The sequence below is a fragment of the Muscardinus avellanarius genome, assembly GCF_963383645.1.
Source record: "Muscardinus avellanarius genome assembly, chromosome: 1".
Classification (NCBI taxonomy): domain Eukaryota; kingdom Metazoa; phylum Chordata; class Mammalia; order Rodentia; family Gliridae; genus Muscardinus; species Muscardinus avellanarius.
Window position 1 is genome coordinate 192,308,490 of NC_137786.1, and position 19,934 is coordinate 192,328,423.

At 39.2% G+C, this 19,934-nt stretch overlaps 1 protein-coding gene across 2 annotated transcripts in view; it reads right to left on the reverse strand.

Annotated features, from left to right (window-relative positions):
• Positions 1-7,836, reverse strand: part of PIK3C2A (phosphatidylinositol-4-phosphate 3-kinase catalytic subunit type 2 alpha) — a gene marked incomplete at both ends in the record, with an annotated part of 84,682 nt that extends 76,846 nt beyond the window's left edge. For both annotated transcript variants that reach the window (XM_080713904.1, XM_080713903.1), the window contains one exon: positions 6,766-7,836. In XM_080713904.1, the coding sequence (XP_080570030.1) occupies positions 6,766-7,836 (1,071 nt within the window). The remainder of the gene's footprint in view (positions 1-6,765) is intronic.
• Between the last annotated feature and the right edge of the window lie 12,098 nt (positions 7,837-19,934).

Consider the following 19,934-nt stretch of genomic DNA (forward strand, 5'->3'; position numbering starts at 1 on the left):
TGGTCGTAGCACATGCTTGTAATCCCAGTACTTGGGAGGCTGAGACAGGAGGTTCACAGGTTTGCTGCCAGCCTCAGCTACTTAGTGAGGCCCTATGCAACTTAGTGAAACCTTGTTTCAAAATAAAAATAAAAAAAATAGAAACTGGTGTGGTGGCCCACACTTGTAATCCCATCATTTGGGAGGCTGAGACCAGAGGATCATGGTTTGTGGACAGCCTCAGCTACTTAGTGAGCCCCTTTGCAATTGAGTGAGACCCTGTTTCAAAATGAAGAATAAAAGCTGGGCGTAGTGGCACACACTTGTAATCTCAGCATTCGGGAGGCTGAGACCCTGTTTCCAAATAAAATATAAAACAGGTCTGGAAGTATAGCCCAGAGGTAGAAAGCCCCTGGGTTCCAGCCCCAGTACCACCAGCACACACACACACACACACACACACACAAAAAAAGCCGGGCATGGTGGGAGGCTGAGATAGGAGGATAGCTGTTCACAGACAGCCTCAGCTACTTATTGAGGCTCTTTGCAACTCAGACCCTATTCTTTATTCAAAATAAAGAAAAGGAAATAGGGCTGGGGGTGTAGCCCAGAGGTAGAATGCCCCTGGTTCTAACTAGTACTTTAAAAAAAAATCCACAAAAAATTACCCATACATACTGTTATTTTAAAAGCAGTTATGGCTGGGTATGGTGGCTAATTAATTGCTAATTAGCAATTTCTCTCAGCAACTTGGTGAGATCCTAATTCCAAATAAAACAAAAATAAAAAATGGGCTGGGGTGTAGCTCTGAAATAGAATGTCCCTGGGTTCAATCCCCAGCAAAACACACACACACACACACACACACACACACACACACACACACACACCTTTTAAAGAGATTCAAGTGAATTATTCAAATAACTGCTAGATAAAGTCATTTTAACTTTCCATTTTAAAAATTAATGATATTTTGCCACTGGGAATATAAATATTTATATTGCTCATATAAATAACTTTTAGAAAGAGCCAAAATCCTCAGGACTTAGTAAAACCATTCTTATGAAAATAATTTGATCCATTACTAAAATCTTGAGATCTGATTAGAGTAGCTAAATTCATAGATATTAACTAAAAGTTAATGTAAAGTGTCAGAAGCCAGTTCTAAGTACTGTTCCTTTTCCTGATTTTGGTCAAAAAAATTTGAAGAATTTAGATTATTATTAACAAAACAAAAGACACTAGAAGGAAACAGGAAGTAAGCTTGCTGAGTGAGAAGAAAAATACCCTTCTGAGTTTTTACCACAAAGCAAACTTCTGACGGGAAATGAATTCTTGAGTACTAAAAGTAATTATATAGACTAGGTATTGCAATATATTTCCCAACAAAAAAATATGAACCTAAGAGAAAAGTTTGTAAATCGATAGGGATATGAAGCAGTATGTGAAAAATTAAAAAGCTCCACAGCAACAAATTGTGCCACAAGTTCCCAAAGTTTGTGTTATTAGTGTTGTATTATTGTTTATCTCTCCCTTTTAATCTACATGAAACCAAACTTTCCCTCTCATGTACAAACAAAATGAAATGTTATGGCTGATGGAATGTTAGCTTAGAATTTATCTTTGAATATAAAAGTTATTTTTGTAGTAGTGCTAAGAGATGTACAGCAAATTTCTGATTGAATGTTTCTAATATTTCTATTTACAATTTGAGAGCAACCATTATTATGAAATGGCTGTTTATAAATTTCTTTGTAGATACTTAACCATTCAACATGCCTTCTTGAATTTTCTTTATCACTGTTACTTGTTCTGCATTTTAAGACACATTCCCACTATAGGCCTAAACTTTGCAGGACACTGTGACACATAACTAAGTTTAGAAAGCCGACTTTCTGATCTATGTTTGAATATTTCCTATAACAAGAAACTTACTCTCACTAAAACAACATAAATACCAGATCTTTGTTTCTTACAGATAGTTCTGTAGCCTTCTCCTTTACTTCTAATGTGCTATTATAGATATTCCCAGACACACACACAAAATATAAGTACCCATGTATCCATCACCAGCTTCAGCAATTATCAATGTATGATCAATCTAGTTTCATTCATAAACTCCCCTAAATATCAGTATCTAATTTTATTTTATTAATGCAACAATTAAGCTGGGCATTGTGGTGCACACCCCTGCAATCCCAGTACTTGGGAGGCCAAGAGAGGAAGATTGCAGGTGAGACTCTCATCAACTTAGCAAGAACCAGTTTCCAAATAAAAATCAAGTAGGGCTGGGGGGGTAGCTTGTAGGTAGAATGCCCCTGGGTTCAATCCCCAGTACACACACACACACACAAGGCTCAAGTAATTTTATTACATTTGTAAATTCTTCAAAATATATTATACCAAAATATTAATAATAATTCCTTAACTTCTTTACAATGCTGTGGCCTCATAGGAGTATTCTGAATTCTCTGTTGTTTCAGTAATTATGAGGGGGTGGGGGTGGGGAGAGAGAGATTTGAATGTGTACAACACAGACAAAAAAGCATGTAAGCTCTTAGCTTCAAAGTCTTAGTCTTGGATCTACGAAAAATAACCTGTCTATCAAAAAACCCAATTTGTTTAAGGTGATAACTACATCTTAACAAGAGGGAGGGAGGGATGAAGAAAAGCTGATTAATGGATACTCCTTTCCTTTGGTATCAAGACTGCAACTTGCCATAGCCCCAGTGTTTCTAAGGTCTGGCCTGTTGTCCTTTTCAAACAAATATAAACAACTGACATCTCAATTCCAGATTACATGTCACAATACACAAAATTTGTTAGTTCCTCCCCCCCTTTTGTGGTGCTAGGAACCAAATTAAGGACTTTAATGCCCTATACCAATGAACTACATCCCAAATACTCAGAATTAGCTTCTATCATGCTTAACTTAGAAAAAGAAAACTTACTATCAGGAAGATCTTTTTGTTTTGTTTTGTTTTTATTTTGCGGGGATGGAACCCAGGAGCATTTGACCTCCAAGCTCCACCCCCTGCCCTATTTTTTATTCTTTATTTTGAAACCGGGTCTCAAGCCGGGCGTGGTGGCGCACACTTGTAATCCCTGCGCTTGGGAGGCTGAGACAGGAGGATCGCACGGATTCGAAGCCAGCCTCAGCTACTTAGTGAGGCTCTCAGCAACTTAGTGAGACCCTGTTTCCAAATAAAATATAAAAAAGGTCTGGGAGTATAGCCTGGAGGTAGAAAGCCTCTGGGTTCCACCTCCAGTACCACCAAAAAAAAAAAAAAAAGAAACTGAGTCTCACTGAGTTGCAGAGGGCCTCAGTAAATAGCTGAGACTGTCCGCAAACCAAAATCCTCCAGGTCTCAGCCTCCCGAATGAATACTGGGATTACAAGCGTGCACCACCACGCCCAGCTAAGACCTCTCTTATAATACTAACCCAAATGTGAATTCAGTAATGAGCTGGCCCCTAGAGGACAGAGAATCTGGGGGACCAGTGCATTCATTCATTCATTCATTCATTCATTCATTCATTCATTCATTCATTCATTCATTTATGGTGGTACTGAGGTTCCTGGAAACCCTTCTAGCTCCGGGCTACATTCCAAGACCTATTTTATAGTTTTTATTTGGAAACAAGGTCTCTTAAACCAGCACGGCTGGCTTCGAACCTGCGCGATCCTATCTCTGCCTCCCAAGCGCGGGGATTACAAGTGTGCACCATCACGCCCGGCGGTACCCCTAGCAATAGTTGGCTTTTTTCTATAAATCTGCCTCTTCTAGACATTTTGTATAAATAGGCTCATATAATAAATGGTCTTTGTGTCTGGTTTCTTTTATAGTTAGCATGTTTCCAAGGTTCATCCATGATGTGGCAAGTATCAGAACTTCATTTCTTTTCATGAGTAAATAGTATTCAAGTATATAGACAGACCATATTTTGTTTATCCATTCATCATCTGATAAACATTTGAGGGTTTTTTTTTTTTACTTTTTGACTATTATGAATAAGCCTGTTATGAACAACCCAATTTTTTAAGTGGGTAAAGAACTTATAGACATTTCCCAAGTACATATATACAAATGGTCAATAAAAGCATGAAAAAATTGGAAGCTGAAGATGTAGATCAGTGGAAGAGCATTTGCCAAGCAAACACAAGGCCCTGAGTTTGATCTCCAGCACCACAAAACAAAACAAAAAAATACTCAAACATCAGTTTAAAAAATGGAAAATAACAAGTGCTAAAGAGGATACAGAGAAACCTGAACTTTCATAAATTGCTAATGGGACTGTAAAATGATGCAGTCTTCAAGGAAAAACAGATTGATAGTTCCTGAAAAAGCTACACACAGAATTACCATAGAACCCAGCAATTCCACTCCTAGCTTAAAAATAAAACAAAACCATCTAGAACATTTAGCATGAAAAGATACGAAATATTGAGAAAATAAAATCATAGATTTATGATTTCAACTTAAGTAACTTGTGACTAACTTAAAAGGTATTAAGATACAATTTCACTAAGTTTATAAACAGCATTTGAGAGCTGGACCTGGTAGCACACGCTTGTAATCCCAGCGCTTGAGAGGCTGAGACAGGAGGATCACACAGGTTCGAAGCCAGCCTCAGCTACTTAAGTGAGGCTCTCAGCAACTTAGTGACACCCTGTTTCCAAATAAAATATAAAATAGGTCTGGGAGTATAGCCCGGAGGTAGAAAAAAGGCCCTGGGTTCCACCCCCAGTACCACCAAAAAAAAAAAAAAAAAAAAAAAAATTAAAAATTAAAAAAATAAACAGCATTGGAAAGTTTATAAGAACCTAAAATGTATCTCTTAGTATAGATTAGTCAAATGCATGTAGAAACACTGTACTGGCTAAGATTTTTCTGGATCCTGAGTATATAATCTAAAATATCTTCATCCATTTTCCCTAAACTTTAACACCTGCTTCTCTCTTCCCTTAGACATCCCAAATGTTTTTTTAAAGTCAATGATTGAACATAAACTCATCTAAACAATAAAAAACGTGTTTTTTCTCCTATAGATGCTATTGACTCCTAATTTCAAAATAGTAGCTTAGGTGATGTAATTAGCTGAGCAATATAATTCACATTTAAGTGAAAATATGGCTTAAACGTTTCTAGAGTTTACAGATATTATAAGAAAACACAAATCTGCTCAATGATAGACTATATTTGGAAAGGAAATATCTAAACCCTTCCTGACTTTCTCCCAAGGGAAGATATCCTGTTCCACCTAGCTCTTAACTAATTCTTCCAAAGAGTAAGATTAATTCAGCAATTTTACCATACAGGCTATTGTTCCATTCTTTACCTTACTTGATATGGGGAGGTTAAAAGGAGTCCTTTAAATGGCTTTTCTCCTGTTTCTTTGAGGTTTATTTCATTCATTTATGGGTATAAACAAAAAAGAATAAGGTGTGAAAATTTTCTATTATACAGTTAAAACTCCAGATCCCTTGTTGTCTTTAAAAAAAATGAGAGGTCTACTGGGCGTGATGGCGCATGCTTGTAATCCCCACGCTTGGGAGGCAGAGACAGGAGGATCGCGCAGGTTCAAAGCCAGCCACGCTGGCTAAAGAGACCCTGTTTCCAAAAATAAAAAAATAGGTCTGGAAGTGTAGCCCAGAGGTAGAAGGGCTTCCAGGAACCCCAGTACCACAAATAAATAAATAAATAAATTAATTAATTAATTAATTAATTAATTTAAAAAATGAGAGGGCTGCTGATGTAGCTCAGTGGTACAGCAATTTGTCTAACTTGTGTGAGGCCTGAGTTTGGTCCCAAGGACTGTCCTCTCCCCTAAAAAAAGGAGCTAGGCAAAGAAAAGAAGGGAAGAGATTTGTAGTAGCATGGAGCAAGCCTATAATCCCAGGTTCTTAGGAGGGTAGGGCAGAAGAACCCCAGGTTCAAGGACAGCTTGGGCTACTGAGATCAAGACAAACAGGAGCGGGGCATGGTGAAACAATCTTGTAGTCCCAGTATTTAGGAAGCTGAGACAGGATCACAGGTTCGAGGCCAGCGTCAGCTACTTAGTGAGGCCCTCCGCAACTTAGTGAAACCCTGTTTCCAAGTAATAAAAAATAAACTAAAGCTGGGTGTGTAGCTCAGAGGTAGAATGCCTTGGGGTATCATCTTCAGTACCACACACACACACACACACACACACACACACACACACACTCACACACACACACAAAAGAGAGAGAGAGAAAAATAGAACAGGCCACATATAACAAGACAAGACAAAACATACCATAATGCCTCTCAGGGACAGCTAGATAGATGCTTAATTAGAATGCTTTTACTTAAATCTTAGAAAAGATACTAAAAATAAGGGCCGGGCGTAGTGGCGCATGCTTGTAATCCCTGCGCTTGGGAGGCTGAGACAGGAGGATTGCGCAGGTTCGAAGGCTCAGCTACTGAGTGAGGCTCTCAGCAACTTAGTGAGACCCTGTTTCCAAATAAAGTATAAAATGGGTCTGGGAGTATAGCCTGGAAGTAGAACGCTTCTGGGTTTCACCCCCAGTACCACCAAAATAAAAAAAAAGGATAATAAAAATAAAAATAAACAATTTTTAATTGGATTAATCACATTTAATCCTTTACTACATAATCAAAGACTCAAAGTAACCTTGGAAGCAAAGAAAAACAAGATTCAAAATGAATAATATTTCTTTTTCTTAATAAATTATGCACACAAATAGAATTCTTATGTTTCTCTACTAAATTTGAAAAGTTAGTTAAGAAAAGACTATACCTGAGATATTTGGCCCTGGACTTTTGAAAGCTGGGTTGTTCGAATATTTAAAGACTGGCTTCTTGTTACAGTTGCCCCAGAAAGAGACTTTCCGTTCACCTTTCTTTCAAGGTGACAACTTGCTGGTGATCGCTCTTCAAGAAGGACAGCATCCCAAGGATCCTCTGCTAGCAAACTTGGGACATTTTTCTCTTCTTTTGGATCTAATACTTCTACATTGTCCACCTTAGGCTTACTTAGGGGATCCAGGTCTAACCAGTCAAATTTACTAATACCTTCAGACTTTGGAGATACCTGTAGATTACTGACTGCAGCTTTTGAATTTGTTATCTCCAAATCAGTCCTTGCTTTCCCATTTTTTAAAAATTCTGACGTACTAGCTATTTTGTCAAATAGTTTTGCCATGTCAGGATTCACAATTGGACGATAGATTGGTAAATTTCCTTGTGGAAGAAAAGATGTAGCGGGTGTCAGAGGATATGGAAAATATGGTGACTGTCCTGGAAGTCTTACATATATAGGTTCTGGAGATGGAAAAGTAGGCATTCTTGGATTGAAGCCATTCTGGAATGCAGCCTGTTTATTGTAAGTTGAAGGATAAATGGAAGGTAAAGTATAAGTGGAAGGCCCAGATAATCCAGGTGGCCACTGTCCTCTCTGAATTGTGGGTGTAAGATAGAGCTGTGCTGAAAACGAAGGGCTCAAGACAGGAGTAACTGGCAATACAGGTGTTTTTTTAGTCTCGAAACTGTCATCCAGCAGTAGTTTCTCAAGTTCAGCCTGGGTAAGCTTTTCTACATCAATATCTACTGCTCTTTTTTGAGAATCTGATTCAGGAAACATCATGAGATCATAATCCTGTTTATTAAAAACTTGTGCTTTTTGTTTGGTGCTGCTTGACAACTCAAAATGTCTCTGATTGTCAGGCACTCGTCTGTCCTTCTGTAGTTTTGCTAAAGCTTCTGCCTCCATCTGCAATGCTTCTTGTTTGTCCACATCTTTTGTTCTTGTTGGTTCCAGATGTGACGACGAACACTGTTTAAATCCATTGTTGCTGGATATCTGAGCCATGTCCACTAAAAAGTCTTTCCCTAATTTTTTTCTTGTAGCTTCCAAAACAGCAAGACCTACACATAAAAATAAACATAAGAATTAGATTTTCTAGACACAGATTTATTTTGTTTGAAACCTACCCTGTATGATTTAGGATCTTAAGTCATGTCCAAAAATAAATTACCAAATAAATAAAACAAATAGTTGGGATAAACCTGAGAACGCTTCATACCTTCTGCACTGTTAGGTTATGGAAGATGTGCAAACACAAAGAACTGTTCATTTGCTGACCTGGCAGGACAGCTGGCACAGCATGTTGAGCTTTCACTTCATTGTCAGAATGGCTGCCATTAACCAGTGGCACTTCTGAAAGAATTCTTGGCATGAAATGACTTTAGTGATAATCACATATTTTCAGATAGGGCTTACTATTATGCAAACAGCAAGTCAAAATGATTATTTCCTTTTGCAATTTGTGATCCATTTGCTAAAAGAATGCTCAAAAGCCAAGTAGTAATAAAAGCATCTGATATCTTATCAATAAAAATGATCTACTATTTAATCAAAATATCATGTGAAAAACTGATTAAGGGTTATGATACTCTAGGATTATTAAAATATATAATGTAACAGCTTAGATTTAAAAATGTTGAGGTTAAAAAAAAATGTTCCACTCAGGTTAAACTATAACTAAATCAATCACACAGATTTGATCACACTCCTACTCCAATTATTTTGGGTTAAATTAACAGTTATAGCCAGGCGTAATCCCTGCACTTGGGAGGCAGAGACAGGAGTATCACACAGGTTCAAAGCTAGCCTCGCTGGCTTAAGAGACCCTATTTCCAAATAAAAATATAAAAATAGGTCTGGGAGTGTAGCCCGGAGGTAGAAGGGTTTCCCGGAACCCCAGTATCACCAAAAAATAATTAATAAAATAAATAAATAAATAAATAAATAAATAAATAAAAATTAAGTTATAATACCAAGACTTCTTTTTAAAATCTTTAAATAGATGGGTATGGCCGGGCGTGGTGGCGCTCGCTTGTAATCCCTGCGCTTGGGAGGCAGAGACAGGAGGATCACGCAGGTTTGAAGCCAGCCGCGCGCGCTGGCTTAGGAGACCCTGTTTCCAAATAAAAATGTAAAAATAGGCCTGGGAGTGTAGCCCGGAGGTAGAAGGGCTTCCAGGAACCCCAGTACCACCCAAAAAAAAATAATAATAATAAATAAATTTCAAAAATAAATAAATAAAAATAAATAGATGGGTATGGTGGTGCACTAGTAAACCAGTACTTGGGAGGCTGAAACAAGATGATTATAGGCTCAAAGCCAGCCTCAGCAACTTAGTGAGGCTCTCAGCAACCTAGCAAGACCCTGTTTCCAATTAAAAATTAAATAGCACTGGCGTGTAACCCAGAGGTAGAAAAGCCCCTGGGTTCCAGCCCAGTATCATAAAAAAAAAAAAAATCCTTAAATATGTTTTCTATGAAACCATTGTTAATTTATTTTTAAGTATTCTCATAAATCACTTAATCTATGCTTCTGTTTAAAAAAAAAAAAAACTTAATTCAGACCAAGACTAGCCTCAGCTACTGAGTGAGGCTCTCAGCAACTTAGTGAGACCCTATTTCCAAATACAGTATAAAATAGGGCTGGAGGTGTATCCCAGAGGTAGAAAAGCCCCCTGGGTTCCACCATCCCAGTACCACAGGGGAAAAAAATTCTTCAGCCCAGCTGCCATGACTGAAAACATTCTCTCTTTGTCTCTGTCTCTGTCTCTGTCTCTGTCTCTCTCTCTCACACACACACACTCTCACTCACTCACATAAATATACATGTGTATGTATGTGTGTATATATGTATATATTCTTTTTGTTTAAGTCAGTTTAAAATTAAGCCATTTGAAATATGGTTTCTAAGCTGGGAGTGGTGGCACATGCTTGTAATCCCAGTACTTGGGAAGCTAAGACAGGAAGATCACAAGTTCGAGGACAGCCTCAGCAAGTAATGAGACTCTCATCAACCTAACAAGACCCTGTTTCAAAATAAAAATTTTAAATATAGGGCATGAGGTATAGCTCAATGGTAGCATGTTCCTGGGCTCAATCCCTAGTACCACAATAAATAAAACAGCTCATTAGAGTTTCTGTCATAACCCAAAAAGTCCTGATTAACCCAGAATCTGTGAACCTATGTGTCTATTCAGCAGACTAAAATAAGCATAAATGCAAAGTCTACTTGTTCATTTTCTTAGTTCCCTCACAACATTTAAAAGCATTCTAAGCTGGGCCTGTTGGCCCATGCCTGTAATTCCAGCTACTCAGGAGACCTAGGCAGGAAGATCACAAGTTTGAAGCCAGCCAGGGCAACTTACTTAGACCCTGTTTCAAAATAAAAATTAAAGGTGGGGTAGCTGGGGATATAGCTTCATGGCAGAATACTTGACTAGCATGTTCAAAGCCCTGGGTTCAATCCCCAGAACTACAAAAAAGGAAAAAGCATTTTACCTAATATGAAACATAAATTATTTAAATTACTGAATATATGTTTTAACATGAGGGAATGAAGGTTACTGGACAGTCCTAAAGAAGATATTTCATATGGCTTAAGAGTTTGTATACTATGATGGGAACAATGAGTCAAGTGTAATAACTTATTAATGAGTACCATAATATACTATAAAGTTTTAGATTTTTTTGTTTTCGGTGTTTTTTGTTTTTCGCAGTTCTGGATTAAACCCAGGGCCTCGAGAATACTAGGCAAGTGCTCTACCCAAGTCACTGTAGAACAACTTAACATTTCAAATGAATGTTAACTCATTGATGAAGGTATAAAGTAAGTCTGAAATATATTTAACAGTAAGTGTAATGTTTTTCATCATCAATTCATTTGCTTGCTCTATCTCTAGCAACAATACCCAGAGGTAAGATCTGCTAAAGTAAATCAATTCTAAATATAGTCAGTAACTGTGAGCTGTTAGTAGCTAAATTACAATATTTTAGTTTTTCAAGGGGTTATCATGCATGTAAACTGAAATGGCAATAAAGTACTTAAAAGATTGACCAAAAGTAACCTTGTGCTTCAACTATTTTTCTGAGGCTACTGCACTGGCATGCTCCATTAATTTTTTTAAATAGGACTTCATTTGATGGCAAACATTTAGCAGGAAATAATTTCCTACATACTAATTCAAAATAAAGACTTCAATGCTAATGTTCCCCTAATTCAAACTGGGAAAGAAAATATGACTCGTTTTTGAATGAGAACTGTGTGTCATCTGCCAAATTTCCCAACCTAAGGTAACCTAGTAAAGATCACAAGATGTAATTATTTTAAAATTCTTCAAAAGAGAGCAATTAAACTATTCAATTCAAGTTTTGGATACCAAAGTACATACTCAAAAACAGAGGAATTAATTTAAAAGCTCTTGCTTGGCCTTCTCTGTGGTAGGCATTCATTTACAACTTAAATTTACATCTCATGAAAAGATTAAACAGATCAGCTCCCTACCTATCTAAATACTTTCTGATCTTAAAAATTAGAGATAACTTCAAGCCAGGTGTGGTGACACACGCTTGTAATCCCAGCGCTTGAGCAGTTGAGACAGGAGGACTGCACAGGTTCAAAGCCAGCCTCAGCTACTGAGTGAGGCTCTCAGCAACTTAGTGAGACCCTATTTCCAAATAAAGTATAAATTAGGTCTGGGAGTATAGCCCAGAGTAGAAAAGCCCCTGGGTTCCATCCCCAATACCACAAAAAATAAATAAATAAATGAATAAAAATAAAAAGAATAAAAACTAGGGCTGGGGATGTAGCTCAGAGGTAGAATGCCCCTCGGTTCTTTCCCCAGTTCTGCAAAAATAAATAAATAAATAAATAAAGTGGGCCGGGGTATAGCTCAGAGGTATAATGCCCCTGGGTTCCATCCCCAGCATCCCCCCCAAAAATTAGAGATAACATAAGAAAATAAAGAATTTATTAGCCAGGTATGGTGGCGCATGCTTGTAATCCCACCATCTGGGAGGCTGAGACAGGAGTATCATGGCTCGAGGACAGTCTCAGCTACTTAGTGAGGACCTTTGCAACTCAGTGAGACCCGGTTTCAAAATAAAGAATAAAAAATAGGGCTGGGGATGCAGCTCTGAGGTAGAATGCCCCTGGGTTCCATCCCCAGTACCGTGAAGAAGAAGAAAAAAAAAAGAAAAAGAAAAAGAAAAGAAATTATTCTTTTAGTTCAACAACAGATATTCCTCCTGTAAAATAACAATAAACCTCAAAAAAAAAAAATCATGAGAGCTGGGTGTAGTGGCACATGTTTATAATCCCAGTACTTGGGAGGCTGAGACAGGAGGATCACAGTCTCACACCCAGCCTGAGCTCCTGATGAAGACCTCCACAACTTAGTGAGACTCTGTTTCAAAATAAAAAAAATAAATAAAAATTAGGAGTGTAAATCAGAGGTAGAAAGCATCCAAGTTCAATCCTCAATACCAAAAAGAATTAAGGTATATTTACAGAACTAAATTTTTTCCACCATTAAAAATAATATGGAGGCCAGGTGTGGTGGTGCACACTTATAATCCCAGCACTCAGGAGGATGAACCCAGGATCTCAGAAGGTTCCTGAGAGTTTCACTGTTTCTGAAGCTGTCCTTGGACCTCCAATTTTCCTGTCTCAGTCTCCCAAGTATTAGGATCACTGGAGTGTGTCACCACGCCTGGCTGTGGCAGTTCTTACCTCTAACCTCTTCTGTCTCAGTTCCCCAAATACTGAGATTATAGGCATGAACTAGCACACTGGCTGAAATTTTTCTTAAAGACATAAAATGATAAAACAAAAGCCAGGTGCCATGGCACATGAATGTATTCCCAGTACTTGGGAGGCTGAGACAGGAAGATAAGTTCAAGGAGAGTCTCAGTAATTAATGAGATTCTTATCAACCAAGCGAGACAGTTTCCAAATAGAAATAATAAAATACGGCTGGAGATGTAGCTCTGAGGTAGAATGGCCCCAGGTTCAACCCCTAGTGCCAAAAGAAGCGATAAAATGCCATAAAAGGAAGCTGTGTAGGAAGTCAGTCAGCTACTTAGGAGGCTGAGGTAGAGGATCACAAGTTCTAAGCCAGCCTCTGTACTTAAACCTTGTCTCAAAAAAGGGGAGGGGGAGGCTAAGGATGTAGCATAGTAGTAGAGTACCACTGGGTTAAATCTCCAGTAAAACAAACAAACACACACACACACACACACACACACACACACACACACACACACGAATTACAAAGAGCCCCAGGCAAGGAACAAAGCGGTAAGTACCCCTTGACTCTCCCACAGGCTCTCACGGTGTGCGCAGGCAGCACACTGAGAGGCCCCCTTGAGTACAGGCCTCCTGGAATTCCAGGCAGTCACCCTACAGGGTCAGTGAGTATAGAGAAATATATCTGAGGCACTCTAGGATTTTAGTTAACAAAGGCTTGAAATGAGGCAGAGGCTAAGGAAAAAACCTTCCACAGCATTTCAGGCCTTCAGGAACACAGAATCTAGTCGCTGCCCTCCAGAAGTGAAGATAAGGACAGTAAGGCAAATCTCCATAGAGGGCCGGGAATGGTGGCGCACACTTGTAATCCCAGCATTTGGGAGGCTGAGACCAGAGGATCATGGTTCGCAGACAGCCTCAGCTACTTAGTGAGGCCCTGTGCAACTCAGTGAGACCCGGTTTCAAAATAAAGAACAAAAAAAAATAGGGCAGGGGGTGTAGCTTGGAGGTTGAATGCCCCTAGGTTCCATCCCCAGACCTGAAAAAAAAAAAAAAAAAAAAATCTCCATAGAGGCAGAGGCAGGAAGCAGGGCTAAAGGACAAAGAGAACTTCCAATGCACCTGAGAAGCCGGCAGCAAGACTGTAAAACAGAGACCTCTGAGATCATGTAAATTTTCAGATATGACTCTTCCCCATAGTAGTTTGTTTCTGTGATGGTGCTGTTAAGGATCAAACTCCTCACCCTAAAGTATTTGAATCTACTGGTGAACCAAATAGAGCTAAAGCTACAACAAAATACAGTCTCAAGCTGGGGTCAGTGACATCTGTAATTCCACCTACTGCAGACACTGAGGAAGGAGGATCAAAAGTTTGAGGCTAGGGGGGCATGGTGGCACACAGTTATAATCCCAGCATTCAGGAGGCTGACAGGAGGATCATGGTTTGCGGACAGCCTCAGCTACTAATTAATGAGGTCCTTTGCAACTCAGTGAGACCCTGTTTCAAAATAAAGAATAAAAAGTAGGGCTGGGGGTATAGCTTGGAGGTAGAATGCCCCTGGGTTTCATCTCCAGTAATGGAAAAAAAAATTGGGGTGTAATATGGTAGGAAGTTTTGGGTTCTATCTCCACTCAAAAAAAAAAAAAGCCCTCAGACTTATTTGACTAATTTATTCACCTTATAGAATAAAAAACATTTTGGAGATATATTTATAAATTAAATAACTTCAGACACTACTATTGTTTTATATAGCTGCCTGGCATCAAATATTATAATACAAAGAAGAAATATGATACAGGTCAAAATAAGCAGACTCAAAAATAGCCCAAATATTGAAATTACTCAAAAGGAATCTTTAAACAATTATGATAAAAATAATAAAGCAGGGTGTGGCAGCACCTGCCTGTAATCCCAGTTCTTAGAAGACTAAGATCACAGGGTCAAGAATACCCCTGGGTTTCATTCCCAGTATCGCAAAAAACATAAAATAAAATAATAAAATAAAATAAAATAGGGCTGGGAGTAGTGGTGCACATTTGTGATCCCAATATATGGGAGGTTGAGACAGGAGGATCACAGGTTTGCAGCCAGCCTCAGCTACTTATTGAGACCCTCAGCAACTTAGCAAGACCATTTCAAAACTAATAAATTAAGAACAAAAATAAAGAATAAGCTGGGTGTGGTGGTGCACGCTTGTAATCCCCGCACTTGAGAGGCGGCAACAGGAGGATCGCGCAGGTTTGAAGCCAGCCTCGCTGGCTTAAGAGACCCTGCTTCCAAATAATATAAAATAGGTCTGGGAGTATAGCCCGGAGGTAGAAGGGTTTCCAGGAACCCCAATACCACCAAAAATAAAGAAGGAAGGAAGGAAGGAAGAAAGGAAGGAAGGAAGGAGAGAAAGAGAGAAAGAGAGAGAGAAAGAAAGAAAGATTGATTGAACTGTGGGTGTAGCTCAAAGGTAAAATGCCCCTGGGTTCAATCCCTAGTACCAGGAGAAAAAAACTTCAGAAATGAAGCATTAAGTAGATAGACTTAACAGCAGAAGAAAAGACTGGCCAACCTGAAGACATCAACAACAAATATTAAAACAGGGAAGGGTGGATAGAACAGCATTTCTGAGTTCTGTGGGATAATTTCAAATGGTCTAATAGAGCCAGGTGTGGGTGGCACATGCCTGTTATCCCAGTACTTGGGAGGCTGAGATAGGAGGATTGCAGGTTCACAGCTAGCTAGCCTCAGCTATTTAGTGAGGTCCTCTGCAATTTAGTGAGACCCTGTTTCAAAAATAAAAACAGAAGGTACTGACACAAAAGCAGATACCTAGGTCAATGGAGCAGAATAGAAGACTCAAAAATCCACACACTTACAACTGATTTTTTATAAAGGCCAAAAACATATGCTAGGAAAAAAAATAGCCTTTCAAAAAATGGTACTGACAAAAAGTAGAAGAATGGAAATATATCCCACTTTTTCACCCTGCAAAGGAGTCAATTCAAGATGGATCAACGATCTGGAAATTAGACCAGAGACGTTGCAGTTATTTGAAGAGGCCATAGGATCAATGTTCCAACACAGAGGCAGGGGTAAAAACTTCTTCAACAAGGCTCCAAAGGCACAAGAAATTAAAACAAGATTTAATATGCAGGATTGCATTAAACTTAAGAGCAGCAACAGAAACTATCAAGAACCTCAGAAGAGAGATGACAGAATGGAAGATCTTTGTCAGCTACTGCTCTGATAGAAGACTAATATGTAGAATATACAAAGAACTCAAGAAAATTAAGGCCAGAAAAATAACCCAATCAGCTGGGCATGGTAGCACATGCTTTTAACTCCAGTACTTAGGAGGCTGAGACAGAAGAAACACAGGTTTGCAGCCAGCTTCAGCTACTTAGTGAGGCCCTCAGCAACTTAGTGAGACCGTTTCAAAAATAAAGAATAAGAAAGAAAGAGCCCAATCAAAAAAATGAGCAAGTAGCCAGGCATGTTGGCGCACGCTCGTAATCCCAGCATTCGGGAGGCTGAGACCTGGAGGATCGGGGTTCGCGGACAGCCTCAGCTACTTAGTGAGGCCCTCTGCAACTCAGTGAGACCAGGTTTCAAAATAAAGAATAAAAAGTAGGGCAGGGGGTGTAGCTCGGAGGTCAAATGACCCTGGGTTCCATCCCCAAACCCGCAAAAAAAGAGCAAGTGAACTAAATAGACATTTCACAAAAGAAACACAAATGACCAATAAATATATTAAAAACTGTTCAACATCATTAGCAATTGGAGAGATACAAGTCAAAACTACCCTGAGATTTCACCTGACCCCCAATCAGAATGGCAATCATTAAAAACACAAACAATAATAAATGCTGGTGAGGATGTAGAGAGGTGGGATTACAAATTAGTGCAACAACTATGGGAAAACAGTGTGGAGGGTCCTCAGAAGAATGGGAATGAGAGCCGGGTGTGGTGACACACGCTTGTAATCCCCAGGCTTGGGAGGCTGAGACAGGAGGATCGCACGGATTCGAAGCCAGCCTCAGCTACTTAGTGAGGCTCTCAGAAACTTAGTGAGACCCCGTTTCCAAATAAAATATAAAATGGGTCTGGGAGTATATCCCGGAAGTAGAAAGCCTCTGGGTTCCACCCCCAGTACCACCACCAAAAAGAAAGAAAAAAAAGAAGAATGGGAATGAATCTACCATATGACCCAGCTATACTACTCCTGTGTATCTACCCAAAAGAACTGAAATCAGAATACCAAAGTAATGCATGCATATCTATGTTTATAGCTGTGCAATCCATGATTGCCAACTGGACTCAAATGAGATGTCCATCAGATGAATGGATTACAAAATTATGAGCTCCAACCCTGCCATAAAGAAGAACAAAATTATGTCATTTGCAGGGAAATGGATAGAACTGGAAAATAGTATGCCAAGTGAGATTAGTCAGTGACAAAGAGTGAAAGGTCAGATGTTTTCTCTCTGTGGAAGCTAGAGAGAAAATGGAACACAAGAGGGACTCCAGACAACAGAAGAGAAAGTTTGGTGGAATGAGGGAGGGGACCGAACTGAGAGAGGCAGGAAGAGGGAGGAAGACTTCAAGAGGGAAATACTTCAATGGATATGATGTACATATACAAATTTATCAATGCCAATCACAGTGCCATGCACAGGAAGGTGGGGAGGGAGAAGGAGTGAGTGGGAACTGGGGGAGGGCTAAAGGAGTACTGTGTGCATATGTCTCTAACACCTTGAACTTCATCATGATGTATAATTACAATGCAACAATAAAAAAGCATAAAAGAAAGTAAATAAAAAAAAAAGACTGCTTTGTGGAAAAGATATATTGAACCTAGTAGACCAAAAGAGTCTATAAGAGAATCAATATTGACTTGTACTAAAGATGAAAGCAGTGGAAATTTTAAGTGGCTTGATTCAAACAAGTAAACTTTTTCACAAGTTTAAAGAGAGGTGAGACTAGCCAGATGCCACTCCATTCTCTAATCTTCATACCACTCTATTATAATGATAATGCTTTGTAGAAGTACTAGAAACACATTAATAAAGGGGTTAATTCTCCTATTTTTACGAAAAGCAATGGTGATACTGTAGTTTCCTAAGTGCAAGTAATCCTTATACCACCTTCAGCTCTTAGTAGCAACATTCCACACAAGAGATGCATCAACTGAGCATCTATCTAGAACTTTCTATGTCTGCATATGTGTATCACTGTATGTGACTGAGAGGAGCACAAAGAAAAGCAGATAAAGAGACAGAAAGAGGTTCCTATTGAGAGACACTTTGCTGACTGAGCAGTTTTCAGTCTAACTCAATATTCCAACAAAAGCACTACTTTATGAAGATAATTTCTGAACTTTGAACTACTTTATTGTTCATTCATTTGACATGAATCATTAAGTACACTTTGACATGACCCCAATTACAACATGACAAAAAACAGTAAAGTTTGTACTAAGTGTACAAACTAAGTGTACAAAAAGAAATGCAGATAAGTATATATCTGCATTTCTAAATGTGGCTTAAGAGTGGGAAAAAATAAAACTAAGAAACTAAATTATCTTAGTTGAGTTGCAACTAAGAAATCTAAAACAATGAAAAACTGACATGAACACTTCTGAAGTTTTCCTCAAAACTCCACCAATTTATATGACTAAAAAAAATTTTTACATAAAATATTTGCATGAAGTTGTTATTTTGTAAAACTGATAGAGACCAGAACCATGTAGCAGCAAGAAACAAGCTCAAACACTGGACCTCCCTCTAATTAACCGGGTGAGTCTAAGCAATTAATCTCCCTTTGTCTTTTTTTTCTTCTCTAAAACATATAATATCTCAGTGTTGTCCAGATTAAACAAAGCTGTACACACACACACACACACACACACACACACACACACACACACAACGCTAAGTACATAATAGGCTTCTGTGTGCAGAAGGAGTTATGGGGATTGAACCCAGGGGCATTCTATCTCCCAGCTACACCCCCAGCCCTTTTTTGTTTGTTGTACTGGAGATTGAACCCAGGGGTGTTCTAGGCTGGAGCTACACTCCCAGACATTTTTGTTTGTTTTTTACAGAACTGGGGATGGAACCCAGGGGTATTCTACTTCAGAGTGACACCCCCAGCCCTATTTTTATCCTTTATTTTGAAATAAGGCCTAAGTTGTAGAGAGCCTCACTAAGTAACTGATGCTGGTCACCAACTTGCGATCCTCCTGTCTCAGCCTCCCAAGTACTGGGATTACAAGTGTGCACCACCACACCCAGCACAATAGGCATTTAAAAAAATATATTTATTGCATGTAATCCCAGTGCTTGAGAGGCTGAGACAGGAGAATCGCACAGGTTCGAAGCCAGCTTCCTCTAATCAGTGAGGCTCTCAGCAACTTAGTGAGACCCTGTTTCCAAATAAAGTATAAAATAGGTCTGGGAAGCCGGGTGTGGTGGCACACGCTTGTAATCCCTGCGCTTGGGAGGCTGAGACAGGAGGATTGTGCAGGTTCGAAGCCAGCCTCAGCTGGCTTAAGAGACCCTGTCTCCAAATAAAATATAAAATAGGTCTGGGAGTATAGCCCAGAGGTAGAGGGCCCCTGGGTTCCATCCCCAGTACCACCAAAATAAATAAATAAATAAATAAATAAATTAATTAAACAAAATAGGTCTGGGAGTATAGCCCGGAGGTAGAAAAGCCCCTAGGTTCCACCCCCAGTACCACACACACACAAATACATTTATTGCCAGTTTTGGGGTCACATGCCTATAACCTTGGTACTTGGGAGGCTAAGACAGACAGATTGCAAATTCAAGGCCAACCTGGGCCTCAAACTTTTTTTCAAGACTCCCTCAAAATAATAAAAAGGGCTAGAAGCTTTGCATGGTGGTACACACCTGTAATCCCAGTACTTGAAAGGCAGACACTGGAGAATCACAGTTTCAAGGCCAGCCTCAGAAATTTTATGAGAACTCTTAGTAATTTAGCAAGACCCTGTCTCAAAATTAAAAAATAAAATAGGGCTGAGGTGTAGCTCAGAGGTAGACATTCCTGGGTTCAATTCCCAGTACCAAAAGAAAGTAGGATTGGGTTATAGCTCAGTGGTAGTATATCCCTAAATTCAACCCCAGCACCAAAAAAGAATAATTTTTAAATAAATATATAAGCTGGGCGTGGTTTCTGCACACTTGTAATCCCCGCCCTTGGGAGGCGGAGACAGGAGGATTGCGCAGGTTCGAAGCCAGGCGCGCTGCCTTAAGAGACCCTGTTTCCAAATAAAAATATATATATATATATAAAAAAATAGGTCTGGGAGTGTAGCCCAGAGGTAGAAGGGCTTCCAGGAACCCCA